The sequence below is a fragment of the Aythya marila genome, assembly GCF_965140915.1.
Source record: "Aythya marila genome assembly, chromosome: 4".
Lineage (NCBI taxonomy): Eukaryota > Metazoa > Chordata > Aves > Anseriformes > Anatidae > Aythya > Aythya marila.
Genome location: NC_139045.1, coordinates 15327185 through 15347399, shown reverse-complemented (window position 1 = coordinate 15347399; position 20215 = coordinate 15327185). Strand labels below are relative to the sequence as shown.

The window sequence follows — 20215 nt, the reverse complement described above, 5'->3', positions numbered from 1 at the left end:
GTTTGTGGAAAATGTGGAATTATATCAGAATTCAGCTAAAGTGTTTGCATATTTTTGAACAACATTGCCTTGAAAACAGTTTCTAAACAATACCAGATACTTGGAAAGTGTATTTGATATCGGCATTTTAAGTCCCTAACCCCATTTAAATGTGAATGTTTTGATCTAATACGCTGCTGGTGATTGAGGTGGCAAAGATACAGATCTGAATCAGCTGGGCCTGCAGAAAATATGCTTTTGTAAATAACAGCAGCTTATTTTTGAGGAATTTGTAGTAACTACTTAACACACCATACATGAGTTGAAAAGATGAGGGTCTGAACAGGCTCCTGAAGGTGGATGTTGGGTTTATCTGTCATTTACTATCTTTTATTACCATGAGAAGATTCATGACTGTTAAGAATAAAGAAGATTTCTGTTTGGCTGGGCTGCTATCCTCTATGTGTGGCTGTACAACTTCTGGGGAAGGAAATAGTTCTGGTCATGTCTTGCCTAGGATCTTACTTGCTGAGGGGATGAAGGGAGGCTGAGCATTCCGAAATGCCCAGCTGGCTTAATGGCAAGGTGAACAGCTGAGAAGGCAGGGTAGCAGAGAAGAGTTGATTTTATTTTATTTTAAAAGTCAAAACACCTGTTACTTTCACATCCCAGTTCTTGTTAAATATCCTTTTGGACGTGACAATATGGGAGTGGAAGAAGTGTTTTTGATGCTGATCCTGTGCTTGCGCGTGACTTCTTGCCTCCTCCCTTTCTGTAAGTTCTCTGACTATTTCCTCTCCCTTTCACAGCGGCAGTCGCTCTTCCAAGACCTTCAAACCAAAGAAGAATATTCCCGAGGGTTCTCACCAGTACGAGCTGCTCAAACATGCCGAGGCCACGCTTGGAAGCGGTAACCTGCGGATGGCTGTTATGCTTCCCGAGGGTGAAGACTTAAATGAATGGGTTGCAGTTAACAGTAAGTCAGCTACCAGTTCTGTTGTGAGGGGGCGTTAAATGTGGGCTGACACTTGTGGGAACACAGCTGTGTGCTCCTTCCTAGTGGGGTGGGCTCCTTTGTCGTACACGCACCACCCTGCGCTGTGCTGAGGTGGGGAGAGGTGAATGCCGTATCATTTAGTGCTGGCGGATGCAGAATGGCTCACTGAGACAAAACTCCTTAAGCTCCCCATGCCAAAAATATGTTCCTGTTAATAATTCGTAGTCTGAGTGGTTAAAATCTGAGTGCTTGATCGCAAACAAGTGCTGAGGTAGAAATGCCACTGCTGTTTTTAGAAAAGAGCCCATCATTGCCATCTTAATATGCTTAAGCTAGCTCTTTTGCAGCTAGAGTGGTTACTCAAGAGTATAGGCAAGCCTCTGCATGAGAAGCGTAGAACCTTAATGTAGGTAAGTGTGAGGACCAGGTCTAAAAGATATTAAGACATGAGTCACGTGTTGCTTGTCTTTCCTTTTGCCCATTACAAACCCAGAAATAATCTTTGCAATGTTCCTAAAGCTAGTCCTTGCCTTTTGTTTCTACCAAGTAGTGAGCCTTTGCTCTCTAAGTCTCTGGTTTTATTTATTTAACTTCTCTAAAGCTGTTTTTCTTAGCTCTCTTTTTTTTTATGCTAGACTAGGCCAAGCAACAATGCCCAAATTCTGATTGCTTGACCATATTTCTTCCTCCCTCTCCTTGCAGCATGATTTGCTGCCTTCCTTCTACCCGTAGAGAATGGATTAACTCCAACTGTATCATGCTCTGTAGCCATGCAGGATTTTGGCTGCCACAGACTCTGTGCCTTGTCTCGGTATTTCCTTGGCTTTTGTGTCTTTGACTTGGCCTGCAAGTAGAGTATTGATTGTGCACTGCAGAGCAGTATAGGTTTTGCTTAGGATAAATGTCTTCTAGTTGCTTATTTGCAGTACTTCTATTTCTTTTTGCTCTTTGACATGTTTGGGAAGTGAACCGTCATACTGACACCATTCCTGATACAAGTTTGTTCATGCTGCATTGCAAAACTGTCTAGAAAAAGAGCCAGCCCGTTTTTATGAGTAAGCATTACTAACAGTGCTTGATATATTGCTTGCATCCTTCCCTTTTGGTGGTTCCCCCACTCCATGTGTCCTCTTTTTTTCAGCTCCCAAATGATATAACCACTAAATTAGCTGGCTGGCAAAAAGCAGTGAAACGTTTGACAAGACTGGCGTATGGTAACAGCTGCATTTTGCAATAAAATGGTCTTTTTTTTTCATGCCTCCTTGCAGCGAAGTGATGTTTTAGTGTTTTTTTTGGAAGTGAGAAACTCGTTAGATGCTCCCTTGATTTACAACATCTGTCTACTACACCTTGTACCAGTTAATGGAAGCCGTGAGCCTCTTCTATTGATCAAAAACTTAGCAAGAATGACGTAAATGGTTTAATGTCATTGGTTTTGCCCTTCGTAACAGTAATAGCAGAGGAAGAATGTGCCCTGCTCTGCCAGTTCTTGCTTGACTCTTAGCCTTGCTGGTGTCTCACGGTAATGAGTTGACTTACATGTAAATTTTTGAAGTATATTTTCAAAACAAAAAATGAAAATGTGAGAAGTGTGCGATCAGTTTATTTTCAGTTTCATGTACAGTTTTTGATGAGTTCACAAGTCCAATTCATCTTTATCTTTGTAGTAATAAAAACTTGCACCAGACAATGTGTGCAAAAAGTAACATAACCCTCAAAACTTAACCATGAGTAAAAAGAGGAAATGAAAATGTGCAGAGGCACCGTACTGCTTTACAGATGTTGGAAAGGAGGATCTTGCATTTTTCTTGTTTGTCAGGCACTACTGGCTGTGGTGGCTGGGTGGTGTGTCTCATGGCCTTCTGAGACTTGCAAGTGTGGGATTCACAATAATCAGTCATCTTGTCGAAGTCTGTGTGGGTTTTTTGAACATGCTTGCCTCGAAGCAAACACTGGGCTGTGGTTTCTACTGGGAGCAGGGAATGGAAACTTAATTAGCAGTTCTTGTGTACACTTATGAAACAAGGGCTGCATATACCCACTTCTTGCTGCCTTTGCAGTGTTAAATGCCTCCCCCCTGCCCACCCAAACATGCTTTTGCAGCCCTTCTTCTCCTCTCTAACTTTATCAACCCTTCCCGAAGTTGTCTTGCTATTTTCTGCTGGTGCTTTTCAAGGGAGAAAAACCTTTTTTTTATTGCTGGAGATGAACTGCGCTAGGTGCATGCCATACCAGTTTTTATCTGCTTTCCTTTTTAGATACCTGGGAAATCATGTGACACAGCTGTAGCTTGGATCTTGCATCTGCTGAGCAGTAGCTGTAATTTGCTGCCAGGATGTGCATGTAATCTTTGTTTATACTCCTGAATATTCAGTGAGGATAGTTACAGTATTTAACCCTCCTATTCCCTTAACCATCAGTTACTTTAATAGTATACTGTATTTCCTGGTGCTTACATTGAGGATGTCAAACTCCATTGCATTGCAGTGTAATTGCAATTCTCTCTAGCTTTAAGCAGAGGACACCAATTTGGGCCAGCTACAAAGCAATGAACTCACTTTTCTTTGCCTTAGCAGTGGGCTAAGAGGAGTGTGGTGTTGGTGCTCATGCCTCAGGGTCCTGCAAGTTGGTTGTATGAGTATTCACTGTTGGAACTGATGACTCTAAAAAGGTCAATTTTGAAGTGAAGACAAACACATCTGTTTAACTACAGCAGAGGCCGGTCTCAGAAAGACAATCCCATTTGTTCAGAATGAAGAGCTTTGTCACCTCGGCACTAAATTGGATAGCACATGTCTTTTTAATGATATAAGGGGTTTTAGCTGAGTATTCCTGAAATCCGTCCCAGTAAAGGAACGGTCTGTCACTGACGCCTTGAGTTGTGGGTATCACACAGGTAACACTTAAATTAAATCTTACGTAGTCTGTCTGAGATCAGCACCATATACTGGTTTCTCCTTGTGAGGACTAGCCAAGCATGGTGACAAAATTCAAGCTGTAAAAGCTCCTCTTGTCAGAGGTGGCAGGCCTGATGCTGCTAGCAGGAGAAGTGTGGACGGGGCACTGGGACATTAAATCTATTTTTACCTTGTATATGGTTGAATTGCTGAATTTCATGCATGCATATGATGAAAATATGCGATAGATGCGTAAGGACACCAAAGCTACTCCCACAAGTCTTAAGTTCCTGTATGCTTGTATTGCTTGGGTTCTTCCAGAAGCACAAGTTACAGTAGTCATTGCCGGATAAGGGAGGTAGGAGTATTGACTAAAATGTTACACTGGAACGATGTCATGCTCTTAGTGGTAAGAATTTAACCCTGCCTAATTGAAGTTTTGCTTTCTGCTGCTTAATACAGGTCCCCTTTCAGTTGTAACCCATGATATCCATTTATTTTTGTTATCAAAGTTATTTTGAAAAGATAAACTTACATATTGGTACCTTGGGAATGTGCTGCGCTCCCCAGTGGATCAAGGGGGACTAGGCATTGAAAGTGGATTTTATAAATTGATCACAGTGACCATGGCTGCTAAAAACTGAACATGCTTTTAGGTTATTGAAGAAGAGCCTTGCTTTCAAAGAGTTCTAAGTGCTTGAGCATCCATTTAAAGTAGTTAGAGCATTGGGGATAGTTAGATATGTTAACTTCGGGTCTTTTATTTATTTCAGTGATTCAGCAGTAAACTGTTTAAAAAAATGGCTAAGAACATTTATCCCAAACTTGCAACCAAACTTAAGGAATAGCTCCCCAAAAGAAATATCCATGGAGAGTTTGTAAATGAGGAAACATTTTGGTCAAAATATTAACTGGTGGTAATTAATTAATAATGAAAGGAACAGAAGTCACTGTCACAAGCTGCAGAGTGATAATGGATGGTTTAAATGTTTTACAGCCGTCGACTTCTTCAACCAGATCAACATGCTTTATGGAACCATCACGGACTTCTGCACAGAGGAGAGTTGCCCGGTGATGTCTGCTGGCCCAAAGTAAGATTATTTTCACTCATTGTTGCATGCGTGCATAATTTTTGAGATGATTTTGGGTTTGAAAGAGACTAGCTCACCTGAGTGCCAAAGAAAATATAATCTCTGTGGGGGGAAAGGATGTCTTCTCTCGTTATCTGTGAGGGAAAAAGCCTTGGCCCTTTGTAAGGGATTGGGAAATGGAAAGGTGCTCTCATTTCTTTTTATTTTTCTTTAGCCTGGGAGGTAGCCTGGCTATCAAAACTGTTTTCTCTTTTTTTGTTCTGAAATGTTGATGAGGACTTTTAAAATGAAGACTGGAAGCTTTTATCTGCCAGCACTCGATTAAGATTTAGCAAAATCTTTCTTTTAGGTGTTTGACTAGGTACTGCAGAAAGAAACCTGGCTGTAGTTTTGAGTACTCTGAGTTAGAATCCCCTACGCTGTCACTCAAGTTTCACTTCCTTGGTTGTTGCTTACGCTTTTGTACAGATACCCAACGTGATGTTTGTGCTTGCTCTCTCCATCTGCTTCACGTCTTCCAAAGAGGAAAATAACTGCATTTCTGAGCAAGTGGAGAGGGAAGGCACTGCTTCCTTTTTACCTTAAAATCTTAAATAAACAGCAAAGGAAACCAGTCTTCTCTTCCCCTTTTTCCTCCTTCCTAATGACGTTTGTTGTTACTGTCTGAAGCCAGTAGCTGCCAGCCAGTGAGGTGGGGAGCCGAGCTTGAGCCAAGTGGTGCTGCTGGAGGGAGAGGGAGGGTAGGAGCTCTGCAAGGCAAAAGCAGCCAGACCGACTGAGAAAAGGGTTGGTGCTACGCTGGTAAACTAACAATGGATGCTGCTGAATGCCAAAACCAGTGTGGGCAGGCAGACCTGCTGCTGCAAAGCGGGGAAGGGGGGTGAAAATACAAAAGAAATAAAGTTTACTATTATACAAAAGATCTTTGGAATAGGCTTGTGCAATAACATAGCCCATTGTCTGCTTTGTGCTTTGGCATGCAGAACAGGCCCTTGGTTATTAAATAAGAGCATGAAAATATTTGTTTGCTTTGTTTGTCTGAATGACAAGCAGTTACTTGGGGATGGAGGTTAATTATTAAAGGCTTAGCTTTCTGGTTGCCAGTCTAAACAATTTATTTCTCTCCAATGGTACTGATAACCATTGATGGAAATTGATGTAGTACTCAAGCAGTTACGAAGCAGGGTAGGAGAGAGTCGCTAAGGCCAAGAAAAGCATTCTACCAACTTTTTAATTAGGTGACCTTGTCCCTAGGATTTGCAGAGCATTCCCCAAACTCTGCGGGCCCCACCTGTGCTCAGGGATGGGGTTTGTGAACGAGGGTCAGAAATGTGCCTGTGTTTGAGGGGCCAGGGCCAGGCAGGCACAGGAGCAGGTGATCTGTTTGGCTGGCGGTGACTGGCAGCAGAGCATGTATTGTGGTTCTGGTTTGAGTGAGCACGGCCTTTCTTTAAGTTAAAGGTGACCTGCAAAATATTTTTAGGGAAGTACTGGTAGAAAACCTATTAGAGCAACAGCTCTGATATTTACAGTTGTTGTTGTTTTTTCTTCTCTCTGTTTCCTGTTATCTTCTGGCTCAAGCTGTGCTAGTTGAGGAGGCGCTGAGTCTTATGAGCTCTTCAGTGCTTCTAGGGTGAAGGTTGCTGTCTGCTTACATGCATGGCTGAGCTGCCACCGTTACTGCATACTCCTCTGTTTCAGATAAAAGACTGTGAGTTAGCTGAAACAATTTGTATAAGGTCATTTGAAACAGGTTAGGCAGCAGTAGCATGAGTAGCTGGGGAGAACTAAAACCATCAAGCACGCTGTGGCTTTGCAGTCTGATTTCCTTTTATTTATTAATTTTCTGTGCAAGTTAGGTCATGTAAGTTACTTGCAAGCCAGTATAATTGCATCCACACTTGGGGTTTTCTTTTTATTTTAGTAACTCTGAGTTTGGAGTGCCTTGGTGTTCTACAGACACAGGGCTACATGTTCCCAGTGGAAAAACATTTATGGCTCCTATATTAAAAAAGGGTTGTAAGCTGCTGATGCATACGTAGGTAGCTGTTTGGAACTCATAGTGGCTCAGTCACAATTTTTGTAGCACAACTGACAAGCCTGAAGCAGGCTATGGAAAAACAGAGCTCACCTGGGCTTGTGTGGGGGCTTTGTGTGTTTATTTTTGATGTTGGGATGGTTTCCTTCTCTTGAGGGCTGCCTTCCGTGATAAGCAAATGCCTGGAGCTGGGTAGGTACCACCTGGGTCCTCTGGTTTTTCCTGGTAGTGATCTTGACCAGGAAGCCTTGGCTGAGGCAAGTCAATTTTGGGGACCCACCAAAGCTTCCTGGTCTGAATGGGTGGGAGCTGGGGAGCTGAACGCTGCTTTTAGGTTAGGAATGATAAAATCCAACTGAAATCCAGCTTGGCCATTCTGCTAACATGAGGCATGTGTGCTGTGAGATCACTTACATTTATTTTGGACTTGTCTTTGCTGGAAGGATTGCTGAATTAGTCTACCAGGGCATTAGTACCTTGAGTTAGTTAAGGATTGGCACAGACATCAAGAACAGATCTCTTTCCTGCTGCACAGCTCATTGTCTAATAATTTGAGAAAATTATCTGATTTCTTCCAAAATATATGCTTTCTCATAGTAATATTGCATCCTTTTCATGTCTGCAAAGACAAGCCATTTTTTACCCAAACAAACCCTAGGTGGTTTTCACCTCCTTACTGTTCATGTATCAGTTTAGTCACCATCAATGCAGCAGTCATGATAACACATTAAAAACCTGCATAAAAGTAATACGTTTATTGACCAGTATGGGATGAGGGGAGTTCTCTTTATTTTCCTCCATGGTTTTACAACCATGCTTTAAATAAGAACACAAAGGAAGGATGTGTCTGCTGCATTTTTTAGAACTGGATGTCTGAACTGAGGATCTCAAATCCATATTTAGGCATTTGAGTGAGTGAACTAAGTTCACTGTTAGCGGTGGTGAGACACTTGATTTTTGTGAGGCTTCAGGTCTTCAGTGCTTCTAAATTTAGATGTCAAATATGAGTAGTGTGACACTCGGAAGTGGACAGCCTCCCAGAAATCCTACACGGGTGTAATACACTGTAGCTGAATGTTCTTGTGCTATCTTCCATTCAGTGTGTCCGTAGCAGTAAATAAAGAAATAACCAGATAATCAGGTCCTTGAAATACCCTGCATCTCTCAGCAATGTCTGTCCTTTTGCCTTGTTTTGGCACTCCACTTTGCACCTGTGTTCCTTGATGACTGAGACACAAAACAGAACATGGCACTTTCTTTTCACTCTGATTTAGTACAATTTTACTGAGATTTAGAGACAATAGGTCCAAATATATGTCCGAGAGTCTTTTAAAAGATGTTACAGAGCCACAGTATCTTACTGCTCTTGGAAAAGGTAACAGCTTTAATTTTACTTTAAACCTTTTTTTTCTCCAAGCCAAGTACTTTTAATTGGCTGATAGAGAAGCTGGTCCTATAAATGTTTATAGTTAGAGATGGTTTCTAATGTGAGAAGCACCATTGGGTTATCTATTTATAGATGGCAAATAACTTGCATTTATTAGTATTAGAAAAATTTGATTTTGGTTTTATGTTTAAGAATTCTTTATTTTTTCCCTCTTTTGCTAGAATTCTTGAGTGTTTTTTTTTTTTGTTGGTGATGTTTTTAAGGTTGTCAGAAGAATTCATTTTCCCCTCCCTTGCTGACCCCAAGCCCTTTGACAGCGTAGGGACAACCATGAACATTACACACCCACTGTGTGGAGCCTGGGGAGTTTGACTTCATTTTTTTCAAGGCACATCTTCTGTGTTTCTTAAGAGCTGTGTTATTTAAAGGTAATTCTATGGTGCTCCTTTCTCTAAAAAATGCAGAACTAATGCATAGTCTTGTGAGGAGGAGCTGTCTTGGGGATATATGCTATTTGGATGAGATTTAGCATGTAATTTAGATTTTTTCTTGTTATTCTGTTTGCCTCTAGATTGAATCTGGCACCTTAGCTAAGAGCTGGCATTTGTCCTACGTTAATACCACTTAAAACTCAGTGTTTGGGTAATACTGGGTGGCGAGGAATACCGATTTTGTTCATGCTAGAAATACTGTGGTCCATTCACTGCGTATGGAATTTCCTTGTGTATTTTGAGAGATGATTTAAAAATGCTTTCCGACCTTCTAATTTCTCACCATTCTAAAACCAGGGTCCTTTTATAGCATTGTTAGCTGCACACTCGGAATTGCTCATAAAATGTGTTTGTTGTGAGAATGTTCATCTGGTTACTGTTCTGACAAAAATAAACATGTTAAACAGAACTTGAAGCCAAATTGATCAGATATGGTTAAGCTTTGTGTGAAATGATGTGTATGATCTTTTAAATAGAAGACTTTCCCAAATGTCCTCACAATACTATTTGCAGATAGCAGGAGAAAGTTCAGGTGGTGCTGTTTGCACTCCAAACAGTGTGGTATGCTACCACTGTACTGAAAACCTAACAGCTGAGCATGTTATCCTCCATGAAAAGAAGAAATATTAGCTGTTAATAACATCTCTTCAAATTCTTCTCAAGAGAACTGGGATAGAACTTGTAGATGCGGTGGGTAGGTTTCCTGTAACAGCACGAGTGAGCTGACAGTGCTACCCTTGTGGTTGTTTTTTAATAAGAGGAGTGGTTGGTGCAGCTAGTCTGAGCCATTATTCATTCATTTCTTTGGGAGGATTTCAGAGCTGCAGAGCTCAGCAGTCCTCTTCGTTTCTGGCTGGGCAGCAGGCTTGCCCCGCAGATAGCCACTCTGCAGCAGTGCTCTTTGGCCGCTTGGCTGAGCAAGGCTGGACGATCTAAAACAGGCGTGGGGAATTATGCTGAGTTTAGATCTAAGAGAGGGCTACGCGTGGCTGTGCTGATGAGGCGAAAAGAAAAAAAGAAAAAAAAAAACCTGCTCAGATGTTAACAGATTGGCAGGGAATACTAAGATATATGCATTTGTGCTCAGCAAGAAACAGAAAGGAACACTGTGGTTCACTTGAAAGCTGGTATTGTCGGACTCCCAGTGTTAAACACAGGTTGTTTTTGTGTTGTTGTGTCTTTTTTTTTTTTCTTTCTTTCTTTTTTTTCAGCTATATGTTCCCATAATAAGCTGTTTTCGCTTCTGTCTGGGCTTGTGTGCATTGCGCACCCCAAGCCAGCCAAAAAAAATCTGTTCTGTTCTGATTTCACGAGGACTTATTTCTTGTTGTGCATGCAAACGGATGCTGTTTAATACAGCTTTCCATGGCTTTATAATTGCTCAGGTTAAAGTGGCAACTGTGAAATGAATGAAGCTGGAACCTACTCCTTATGTGCCATGTTAAAGATGTCAATGCCATTAGCCCTTTGAATAGAAAAGGATGAGAAGAGTGCATGTTTTATTGCTCTATAGTGACATCAGGGCTTTGCTGAAGGTGTGATGTCACCTTATTTACAGATAGAAAAACTAAGCTAAAAGACTGCAGCTATCCAGTGAGTCGGTGGCAGAGCTGGAAACTGAGACTTTGTGCATCTTGGGCTAGTTCTGTGTGCTGCCTGGTAATATTAGACCCTCTGATACGAACATATGGATGACTATTTAATCTAGAAGCTTTCTTCCAACTGTTGGATGAAATGCACTTTACGCCAGCTTCCGTATTTTAATAGTATTCCTTGGCATTAACTTACTTCTGAATCTCTTCCATGCCTTTAATACAATGAGAATACAATGTAAACTTCTGATGTTTCATATCAACAGCTTGTAATTTATTTTGTTTATTGTGGGGAGACTTGGTATCGAGCAGTTGCAGATGACGTTGGGACCATTTGAACCTTTGTTTCAAGGAAGGGCTGTGGGAGGGTGTGGGAGTACGGGGAGTGGTGCAGGAAGAGCTATCTTCTTGGCCTTGTTGTGAATGATTCACTTGTGTTAAGAAATGTCTTGCTGTCATCCCACCCCAGATACGAGTACCACTGGGCAGATGGGACAAACATAAAGAAGCCAATCAAGTGCTCCGCACCAAAGTACATAGATTACCTGATGACTTGGGTCCAGGATCAGCTGGATGATGAGACGCTATTTCCTTCTAAAATAGGTAACGTAAATAAAGTAAAATTGAACAATGTGTATGGGTTGCAGTTGTACAGGTATATTGAAGTCTTGTAGCATTGTAAGGTCTCCTAAATGACTATCCTGGAGTAGGACAACTCTAAAGGGTAACATTATCTATAGAAAGACACTTGGATCTGTTAAGATAAACTTCATGTGGTAGTACATGAGCTCTGATCCATGTGTTAACATTTTTAGTAAATATCTAACAATTATGAATGCAGGAAGATTTGTTTCTACTTAACTGTCTTTTTTAATCAAATCTGATTTATTTTTTTTTAGTTTTGAAAGGTGGGTTGTTTCCTTAAAGATATGTAGGAGGATCTCTAAACCTTATAACCAATAGATTGGAGCAAACTAGCAGATTTTTGATAAAGCAAAGATGCTTGGTCCTCATGGGGAAGTTCTAGACCTTACTTCCAAGGAAGCTGAACTGCATTTTTGATCCTAATTGCGTGATTTTTTTTTCTTTTCAAATGAAGATGGAAGACATATTTTTAAGAGGGTTTCTTGCAGAAATGGAGGAGGAAAATAACGAACAACCACTGCTCCTGAAATGAAAAGGAGAACAAAATCCTGCTGGAGGCACGGAGGACAATTTGTTCTAAAGCTCCAAACTGGCAGTTTTCCAATACACTGCTACTCACAGGGCTATGAACCATTGTAGAAAAAGGAAGGGAGATCTCTTAATTGCTTGTATTTTGTCCATAGCTTCTGAGGCATTTGACACATTTCCAATAAGCCTATTCAGAGTAACAGGGCCACCTGTCAGAATCAAGTGGCATTTGTTTTTACTTATGTTAAGCAGATATGCAAAGAAGATTGGTTAGTTTGAGAAGAGTGACAAAAATCTAAATCTTTTCTGCTCTATAGATGTGAACACAGTATCTTCATGTACTGTGACACTTGTTTTAGTGTTTCAGGGTAGAGTTCAGAGCTGGGGTAGAAGTCTTGTTACTAAAAGGAGTGATATTAAATACTTGGAGCTTGTATTAAAGCAGTCCTTAAAAGACTACGTCAGGACTGGATCTTTTTTTCACTTCAGCATATACTTTTTATGATTGTAAGTATGAACGAAAATAAGTGAAGACTTTTTTAATAGGATATATTTTTGAAATGCAGTGATGCCAAAAGGGACTTAAAGCCACAGCCAAGCAATTAGATATGAACTTTTTATGTGATGCAGTAGCCGATGAAGGAAATGTGATATATCTATAAGCAGGACAAGCTGAAGTAAAGTGTGGAAATTTCATTTCTAGAATTTTAGAGTGTTAATAAGATCATGGTTGGCCACCAGCATCCAGCTTTGGCCACTGGCCTTCTGACAGGACTTCACCAGCTGAAAGGACTGCAAAAGAACTAAGCTGTCTGGGAGATCTGCTACGTGATGAGAAGTTAGAAAAATTTCATCTACTTAGATGATCGATAATTGTTTTTTTTTTTTTTTTTTTTTTTAAAAACTTGAGTTGGCTGAATAGATTATTGCTCCCAGTGGCTGGTTGCAGTTTCCTAACCAATATTAATAGAACTTGTATACTGACAAAGATTGGCTGTTGAAACTAATTTTACATGTCCTGGGTCATTTTCAGTGCAAAGAGTGAAAGGAGCATGTGTCAGTTCTTCAGCAGGCAGGTGAGAAAGCAATAGCCTCAGGCAAAGGGATGACGATGAGCTGGATGGAGACGGAATCTCTTCATGGAGCACGAGACAGCTGGGAGACAGCATTTTTTCTTACTTCACTTGTAGCCATGCAAACAGTAAAATATGATTGATATTGAAGGGGATTTTAGCTACCAATGCAAATGTATCTGGTGTGTTCAGCATAGAAATGTAGTTGAATTTGTCTTGGGGTGAATTCGTAAGCCACTGGACTACTGGAGGGAGAGAAACCTCCCCTGCAGTCTTCTAATGAGCTTGTCATTGTGCGTTGGTCTAAGTGCATTGTGTGACTTACAGACAAAATTGCTGAAAGAAATGAAGCGGCCCTTCCTGTGAAGGAAGCACAGTGGGGTGCAAGAGATAAGGTTGGGTTATAATGGGTTTTAACATAAATGAACATGGCATGGGTGTTTAAAAATAAGCCATCCATTTTTCTTGTTTGTAGGTGTACCGTTCCCAAAGAATTTCATGTCAGTGGCAAAGACGATTTTAAAGCGTCTCTTCAGAGTTTACGCTCACATTTATCACCAGCACTTTGATCCAGTTATCCAGCTGCAGGAAGAGGCACATCTTAACACTTCTTTCAAGCACTTTATATTTTTTGTTCAGGTAAGTGTGGCAGGAACGTTACAGTTATGATTATTATCTTGAAAAGTACTGTATCAAAGCAACACCCGTTCAGTTTCATAACAGCGGGTATGTTTGTGGATGAGTCAACACCTCCAAGGCTCCAAGAGTATGTCTCATGGTATTTGTATGTATATTTACTGCTAGAAGTATTCAAGGAACTGAAACATTTTCAATGAGGTATTCGTTTGCTCCCAAATTGAATAGAAAAAACTGTTTCCTAGCAAAAAAATTAAATAGGACAGTAATTTCTTACGAAAGAAAGAGGGAGGACAGTCTCTGAAACTGTTGATTAAAGATTACAAAGAGAGTGTTTGCTACAAGACTACATTCTTCTCCCTTCCCAGCCCAACAAAGGGCATCTTCTTGGCATGTTTCCTCCCCTTAAATGAGGAAAAAAGCTTTAGGCAGTTAACTTTATTATTTAGATAATGGCAGACAGGCAGAAAACATTGCAGTTGGCTACGCCTGGACTGGAAGAGCCTCCTACCAAATGACTTCTGTTGGAATAAGACTTCCTACTTGAGCTGCACATATATAACTCTGTTTGTCTTTCCCCTCACCCCTGTTACAGGAATTCAACCTTATTGACAGAAGAGAGCTTGCACCACTTCAAGAACTGATTGAAAAACTCACCTCTAAGGACAGATAAAAGGAAGAGGATTTTTTCGAAGTCACTTGTTTCTTTAAGCGAGCGTGTGGTATTTGTTTTTTGTTCATTTGTTTTTTAAAAACAAAACCCTGTGCTGTTATTCCTGACAGCCAAGTTCTACTCTCTGCTTTTATTAGGGGAAATCTTTTGTCTGTTAGTGACATGCAGTAAATAGCCTTTTTTTTCTTTTTTTTTTGATAGTTGTTACTCATTGTGGAATTTTAGCAGGTGCTGACTGTTTGTAAAGGAAACATGCTTGGTTGGGGGATTGACTCTGCTGGTGGATGGGTTCTGTATTGTGTCAATGGTAGCCCATTCTCATGAAGTCCCTTAAAGACTTCCTTACATTCTCTAAGTGCCTTGGCAAACTCGCTTCTGAGGTGCAAAGCACATACAATACTGAACATTGCTGGAAACAGAAAATACGAACTAACACCCAAGACACTTACTGATACTTGTTTTAGAAAAAAAGATATATATATACTTACACTAAAAAAGCCATAACTTACTTAAATCAGTGATCTCCAGCTTTTAATACAAATATTTGTCTTATTTTTTTAGAGATTAATATAGAATTTTTCAAAAGTAGATATTTCTTATAAAGAGAAGCGATACGAAGCTCTAGTCGCCAAATCAAAATGATGAAGGAGGTGTCAAAATTACAGAGAAATTGTGGTTAGCAAATACTTACACGTCTGTTGCACTGTTTTTTGCTTTTTGTGGTTACTTTTTTGTAACAGGTGAGTACAATACCACTTTGGGTAGGGCACTTCTGTTAAGTCTCCTAGTGTTTGCCAAATGAACTGTCATTTTGCACAAATACAGTTAGGGAAGATAGTAGCAAAACTACACTGGGGTAATACGAAGAAAATCCTGCCTTTAAAAATAACTAATGGGATGGTGTTTGTAAGTTAGGAATAAAAAGCCCAGCTCCATGGAGGAGCTCTGATGGATAGTGTTTTCTGTAATAGGGAACATAGCTTGAAGGGAAGGTAATTTTGTGAGCCATTTAGGATTTACATTAGCATGACAACATTCTCCCCCATCTAACTGAAATGTGTCCTTCCCCCACCTGTGTTAGTCTCTCTGCCTCTCTAGCCTTCTCTTGTCTCAAACCAGATACAAGAATCGCCTGTGACAAGTTAACTTTTGGGGCTGTTGTACACAATGGCTTGGAAATCTCTGCTGCAACTATATCAGTTGGGTTTTCCATTGCAGAAGCCCATATGACTCTCTTCTCTGGTTCATTTAGGGGTCTTGTCAATGCTGCTGCATTTGGGCTTCAAATAAATATGCATTAGGGTCTGCAGCTTGCTATCCTGTGATATCACTAGTTGCCAGATCTGATACAATAGGTGGTTAAGGTTGGCAGACTTTGCTAGGTTGTGACTTTACTAAAACACTCAGATCTGAGTAATGTGTATGTATCAACTGACCCACGTATACTACTTTGACTCTCAAACCTCAGAAATTTACAGGTAAACTCATGGCAGAAAAGTTGAGCTTTTATTTTGGGCACCTCTGCTTGACTGAAAGCGTTGAGTAAAGGAGAAAATGCTGTGCAGCAGCCTGCAAAATATCTAAGTGGCCATTAGCATGGACAGCTAAGAAGTATTTAAGCACAATAACAAATATATGTTCATTTTGGAGACAAGAATCGTTGATTTTGAGTTAAAATAACGTACTTCAAAATCATCAGAAGCTTATTTTAAGAGCAATATTGTTCCGCAATTGAGTTAAATTACCCTGTCAGCGTGAGAAGCAGTTTAAACTTCTGTTACTTCTGTCTCTCTTTCTTACCAGACTGGAGAACAATTGAGAAGACATAGTACTGAACAAGAAAAATGGCCTTGTGTGCTTTTTTTCACAGCTTTTCATTTAGAAGTGGAAACTTTTCTTCTTCTTGTAGAGTAGTAAAGAGTGGTCGTGCAGTAGTGTTCATAGTGAATTTAGGTTTGGTTACAGTAAAGTTAGATATGGAGACTGCTTGCAAAACACCTGGAGTTTAGCATAGGTAATTCAGACAGCCCTTGGCTTCATTAGAAGCTTTGCTAAAGTTCAAAAAAACATAGAATACATTTTGTCTCCTTTGCAGGTCAAGGTCAATGTCCAGTAGAAGCTGCTTATAAGTTAAGGACAAGGGAAAATTTCACTTTGTTTCAGCTTCTTGTGTCTACACAGGATGAAGACATTTTCCTAATAGGTAACTATCAAGGGGGTTTCTTTACTGTGACTTTTGTTAACTTGAGAATTGGTATTGGATTACATTGATCACAGTCCACGCTGTAAGGATGAAGTAGGTCAAGCTGATGATGCAAAGAGAGCTTTCCCTCAAATGTTTTGACAGACTCCTAGCTTAAAAAAGATAGAGTAGGTACATACCATTTTGCAGCCAGTCACAATATTGACTCTCCCCTGTGTGTACGTGCACATGGGAGGAAAAGAGAGGTGCCCCGTGTCTGTTCTCTCTTCAGTGAGTTGGGGGTCAGAAAAAAATGTGTAAGGTAAAAGAAAACTGAAGGCAAAAGTACATAAGAGAGACAAGCACAATTTCCTTCCCTTTGTCAAGACACCTATGACTGCAGTATTCACCCCAATGCTTTTGTCAGTCTTCCTGTTCAGAGGACATCCCTAGTCTTGACAGGCATCCCCATGAAATTTTGTTGGCCAATGGAAGAGTCAGTCAGTGGTGTAACATCTAAATCCTGCTGTCAGGGGTCGATTAATGTGCTAATAAGAAAGGAGATCCCATAGGCAGAATATCCCATGTATTGGATTGGGCAAGTACCATCCTTTTCAATAGTTGCAAAAAGAGTTCTCCTCCAATGCACCACATTTTTTATTTTATTTTATTTTATTTTATTTTATTTTATTTTATTTTATTTTATTTTATTTTATTTTATTTTATTTTATTTTATTTTATTTTATTTTATTTTATTTTTTGTGCTGTATGGTACATTCAGCGAGGTAGCTAGATAGCTGGGAATGCAGTAGGGACAGTGCATGATTCATGATGTCTTTGCAGCTGCAGAATTGTTTTGAACTTGAGTAGCGTGCCTGACATCTGATCTGGATGCAACTCAGCCTGGTTAGGCTGCTGCAAGCTCTGGGTTGGAGGGCTCTTTTAGTTCAGGACTAAACAATGCAAAAGACTAACATCTTTGCAGAGCTCTGGGGGTGGAGAGCACCCACGTGACTATGCAAAAGCAGCTTAGCTCCTGAATTCGAAGTGCAGTATTTTAAATGGACTTCAGTCATGCAGGAAGCTGAATTTAGAACAGGATCTTGCACACACAGCCTTCTATGCATACTTCTGTCCAAGAAGTGTTTAATGACTGAAACTTCTAAGCTTGAGGGAGATAGGCGTTCAGCTACAGAGGCGTGAAGAGTGCTGCGGATGCAGTTGGAAATTAAAAATCCTATAAACTTGCCAATGAAAACCGCTTTACTGAGTTGAGTCACTACAGCTCAATAGGCTGCATGCATATATTCACTGTGCTGATAAAGCTTACTGGAGCCTTTCAACCAGTGCTAGAGTTTGTGTTATCACATTGCAACAAGACGTGACAGTGGCACAAGTCTGCACCAAGGGGAGATACCCTCTATTAGATTTAAAGCTTTTTTGTTGGTTTGGTGGCATATACAAGAAAGAAACTAAAAAGAAGAATACTTAAAAGCGAGGATTTGCTGTGACTGGTAACCATTGCAGTTGCTCTCCTCATTTTTTGCAGACTTGCACTCTGAAATATTTTTTTTTTCCTTTTTTTTTTTTGAACACCCAATTCTAGAAATTCAGAGGCATTCACTGCAGTTCAGCAAATCAGAATTTGAATGTATTACTTAAAATATTACTCTTACAGGGATAGTGCATTTTTTTGCATTTAGGATTTGACAGTAGAAAACACTTCTACAGAATAGTTTCTAGGCATGTAATAAAAGCTTGGAGATCTTGATTTGCCTGACAACTGTATGAACACATTGTTTAATTATACAACACTTGAAAATAACATTAAAGATAAGCATGCAGTGTTTGGGATTCAATATCCCTATGCTGTTTATATTTGCAGCTTTTAATTATTTTTTCCTTTTTTGCTTCAAAAAGATGTGGGACCAGAAATTCATGTGTGTTTACACTTGTGAAGTAAGGGCACATCAAAATGCTACACAAAAGTTGTCATGTTTTACAAGGCGAATCTGGGTAGAGGGAATATGTTCATAAAATAGTGCATTGGTTGGGGGGTGGCAACCCCCCAAATAAAACCCAGAGAAGTGAACCCTGAACAAATGCGCTGCTTTAGGCCGGTGTTACAAACAGTCTCTGTTACGTGTCATGAGATCTTTGAAACAAAACCTTTCTGCTTTGTGGCCATCGGGAGCAGAAGGTGCCGATGGGGCTAAATCAGGCTGGGGGCCGCCAGTTGTTGCTGAGGCCTTCCAGTCTACTGATGTCCTTAAATTCTGCTGTTCGGGGTGTTCTTCAGCTACCAGCATATTCGACCATGTCAGTGATGTGGGTGGTAACTTCAGGAGGTCATCTACCTCAAGCCGGGATGGGACAAACTGTTAGTTAAGCACGTTTGGCCACCGTTGCCAGTGTTGACACTGTTGAGATGGTGTTGGATATGTTATGCTTGCAGTCGTTCATATTCAAGTCAGGGATACAAGTTAATTTTGCAAATAGAAAAGAAAAATGCCACATTCTGCTGTTGCAAGTAGCTGAATGGTAGGTGAGGGGAGAAAACAGGTTTCAAGGGGCCAACGGCCCGTCTGCAAGCATCAAGTTTCTTTTACTGCTTACTATGCAATGTAGAGCTTTGAACTTTAGCTTTTACTTCAAGCTGCAGAGGATCACTGTCCTTCTTCAGTATTTAGGAGCTGAACACTCTCCCAGTCTCCCTGACACTCACTTAACAGGTAAAGGATACCTATTTGCTGCTATGGACTTTATGTACCTTTCAGATTGTTCCTTTCTGCTTCTTGCCCCCCTTTCTCTTGAACCACAAGACACAGTTTTATTATAAACATATCCTTTTTGGGTAGTTTTTCTTACCAGCCTTTCCCCCCTTCCTACCTGCCAGAGTGCTATATTACTGTATATAAAACACCCCCTTTTAGTTGGACTATTTAAAGAGGTGCAGCATGAATACAGATTCCTTGCTTTACTTTCACTAAAAGATTCACCGTTACTCTGAATCTTATTTCCTTCACTGCTAATTTCAGTTGTTTTTTCCCAAACTGCACTAAAACCACTAGTAGTTTTACGAATGTCTGTTGTCTTTTCCTGGATCTTATAAGATGAGGCTAACATCAGTCATTTTAAGTGTTAAACCTTTCTACTTTCATGCTTTTCTTACAATTTCCTTTTACCAGGTTAAGATTGCAGTCTAGGTAAATACCAGATTACGTTTTTGTTTTAGAAACAAATTCCCTGAATTGTTCATAGAATATTGTATTTTTAGGGGAAATTAATTTTTATAGCCACTAAACTATACTCATTATTTTTGTACGTTTGCAACTTCTGACATTTTTCAGAGATATGTCGCAGAGGGAACGCTTATTTACATTGCTGTTTTATTACTTCTGTGTGCTGTAGTCGTGTTGCTTCATACCACAGAAGCACATACCTTGCTGTGCAATGGGAGAGAAGAATGCAGTAGGAGTGAATGAGGTTTCAATAAAAGGTCATTTCTGAAGGCAAAATATATATATATATATTACAGAAGCAACACTAACCTTTCCTCCTCTTAAAATCTTAATAAAATATGGGAGAAAATATGGTGTAAAATGCAAGACGAGAACCCTTACTGTAAGCTAACTGTGCCAATATCGCTTCAGTTTGTAGTCACTGATTGTTCCTTTAATTTTAAATGACAGCTTTTGATTTACAAAAAGAAAAAAAAAAAAGTTGAATGTCTGAAAATTCGCAACATGTTTATTTGAGAGTTGTAAATAATGTATACAGATCGTTGTCTGTGATGGGACAAAATATTTAAATTCTAGTTTGTTTTGTTTTGTTTTGTTTTTTCAACAAGGAGCTGAAGGCTGTTTATAAGAGGAAAATAAATAGCTTATGTTTGACCACGGTTGTCTCGTTTATTTTTTTTTTTTTGCCCGTCCCCTCAGGGCGCCGCCGCCCCTGAGGCGGGGGCCGGCGCGCGCCAAATTCGAAAGGCGGGCGCGAGCGCGGC

General features: G+C 40.1%; 1 protein-coding gene across 1 annotated transcript in view; it reads left to right on the top strand.

The window, feature by feature from the left end:
- The window catches only part of MOB1B (MOB kinase activator 1B), a 38988-nt gene extending 18883 nt beyond the window's left edge, over window positions 1-20105 (top strand). The window contains exons 2-6 of the mRNA XM_082758493.1: window positions 789-955; window positions 4871-4964; window positions 10942-11075; window positions 13194-13357; window positions 13950-20105. Of these exons, the coding sequence (XP_082614619.1) occupies window positions 789-955; window positions 4871-4964; window positions 10942-11075; window positions 13194-13357; window positions 13950-14027 (637 nt within the window). The 3' untranslated portion in view covers window positions 14028-20105. The remainder of the gene's footprint in view (window positions 1-788; window positions 956-4870; window positions 4965-10941; window positions 11076-13193; window positions 13358-13949) is intronic.
- Window positions 20106-20215: the final 110 nt, after the last annotated feature.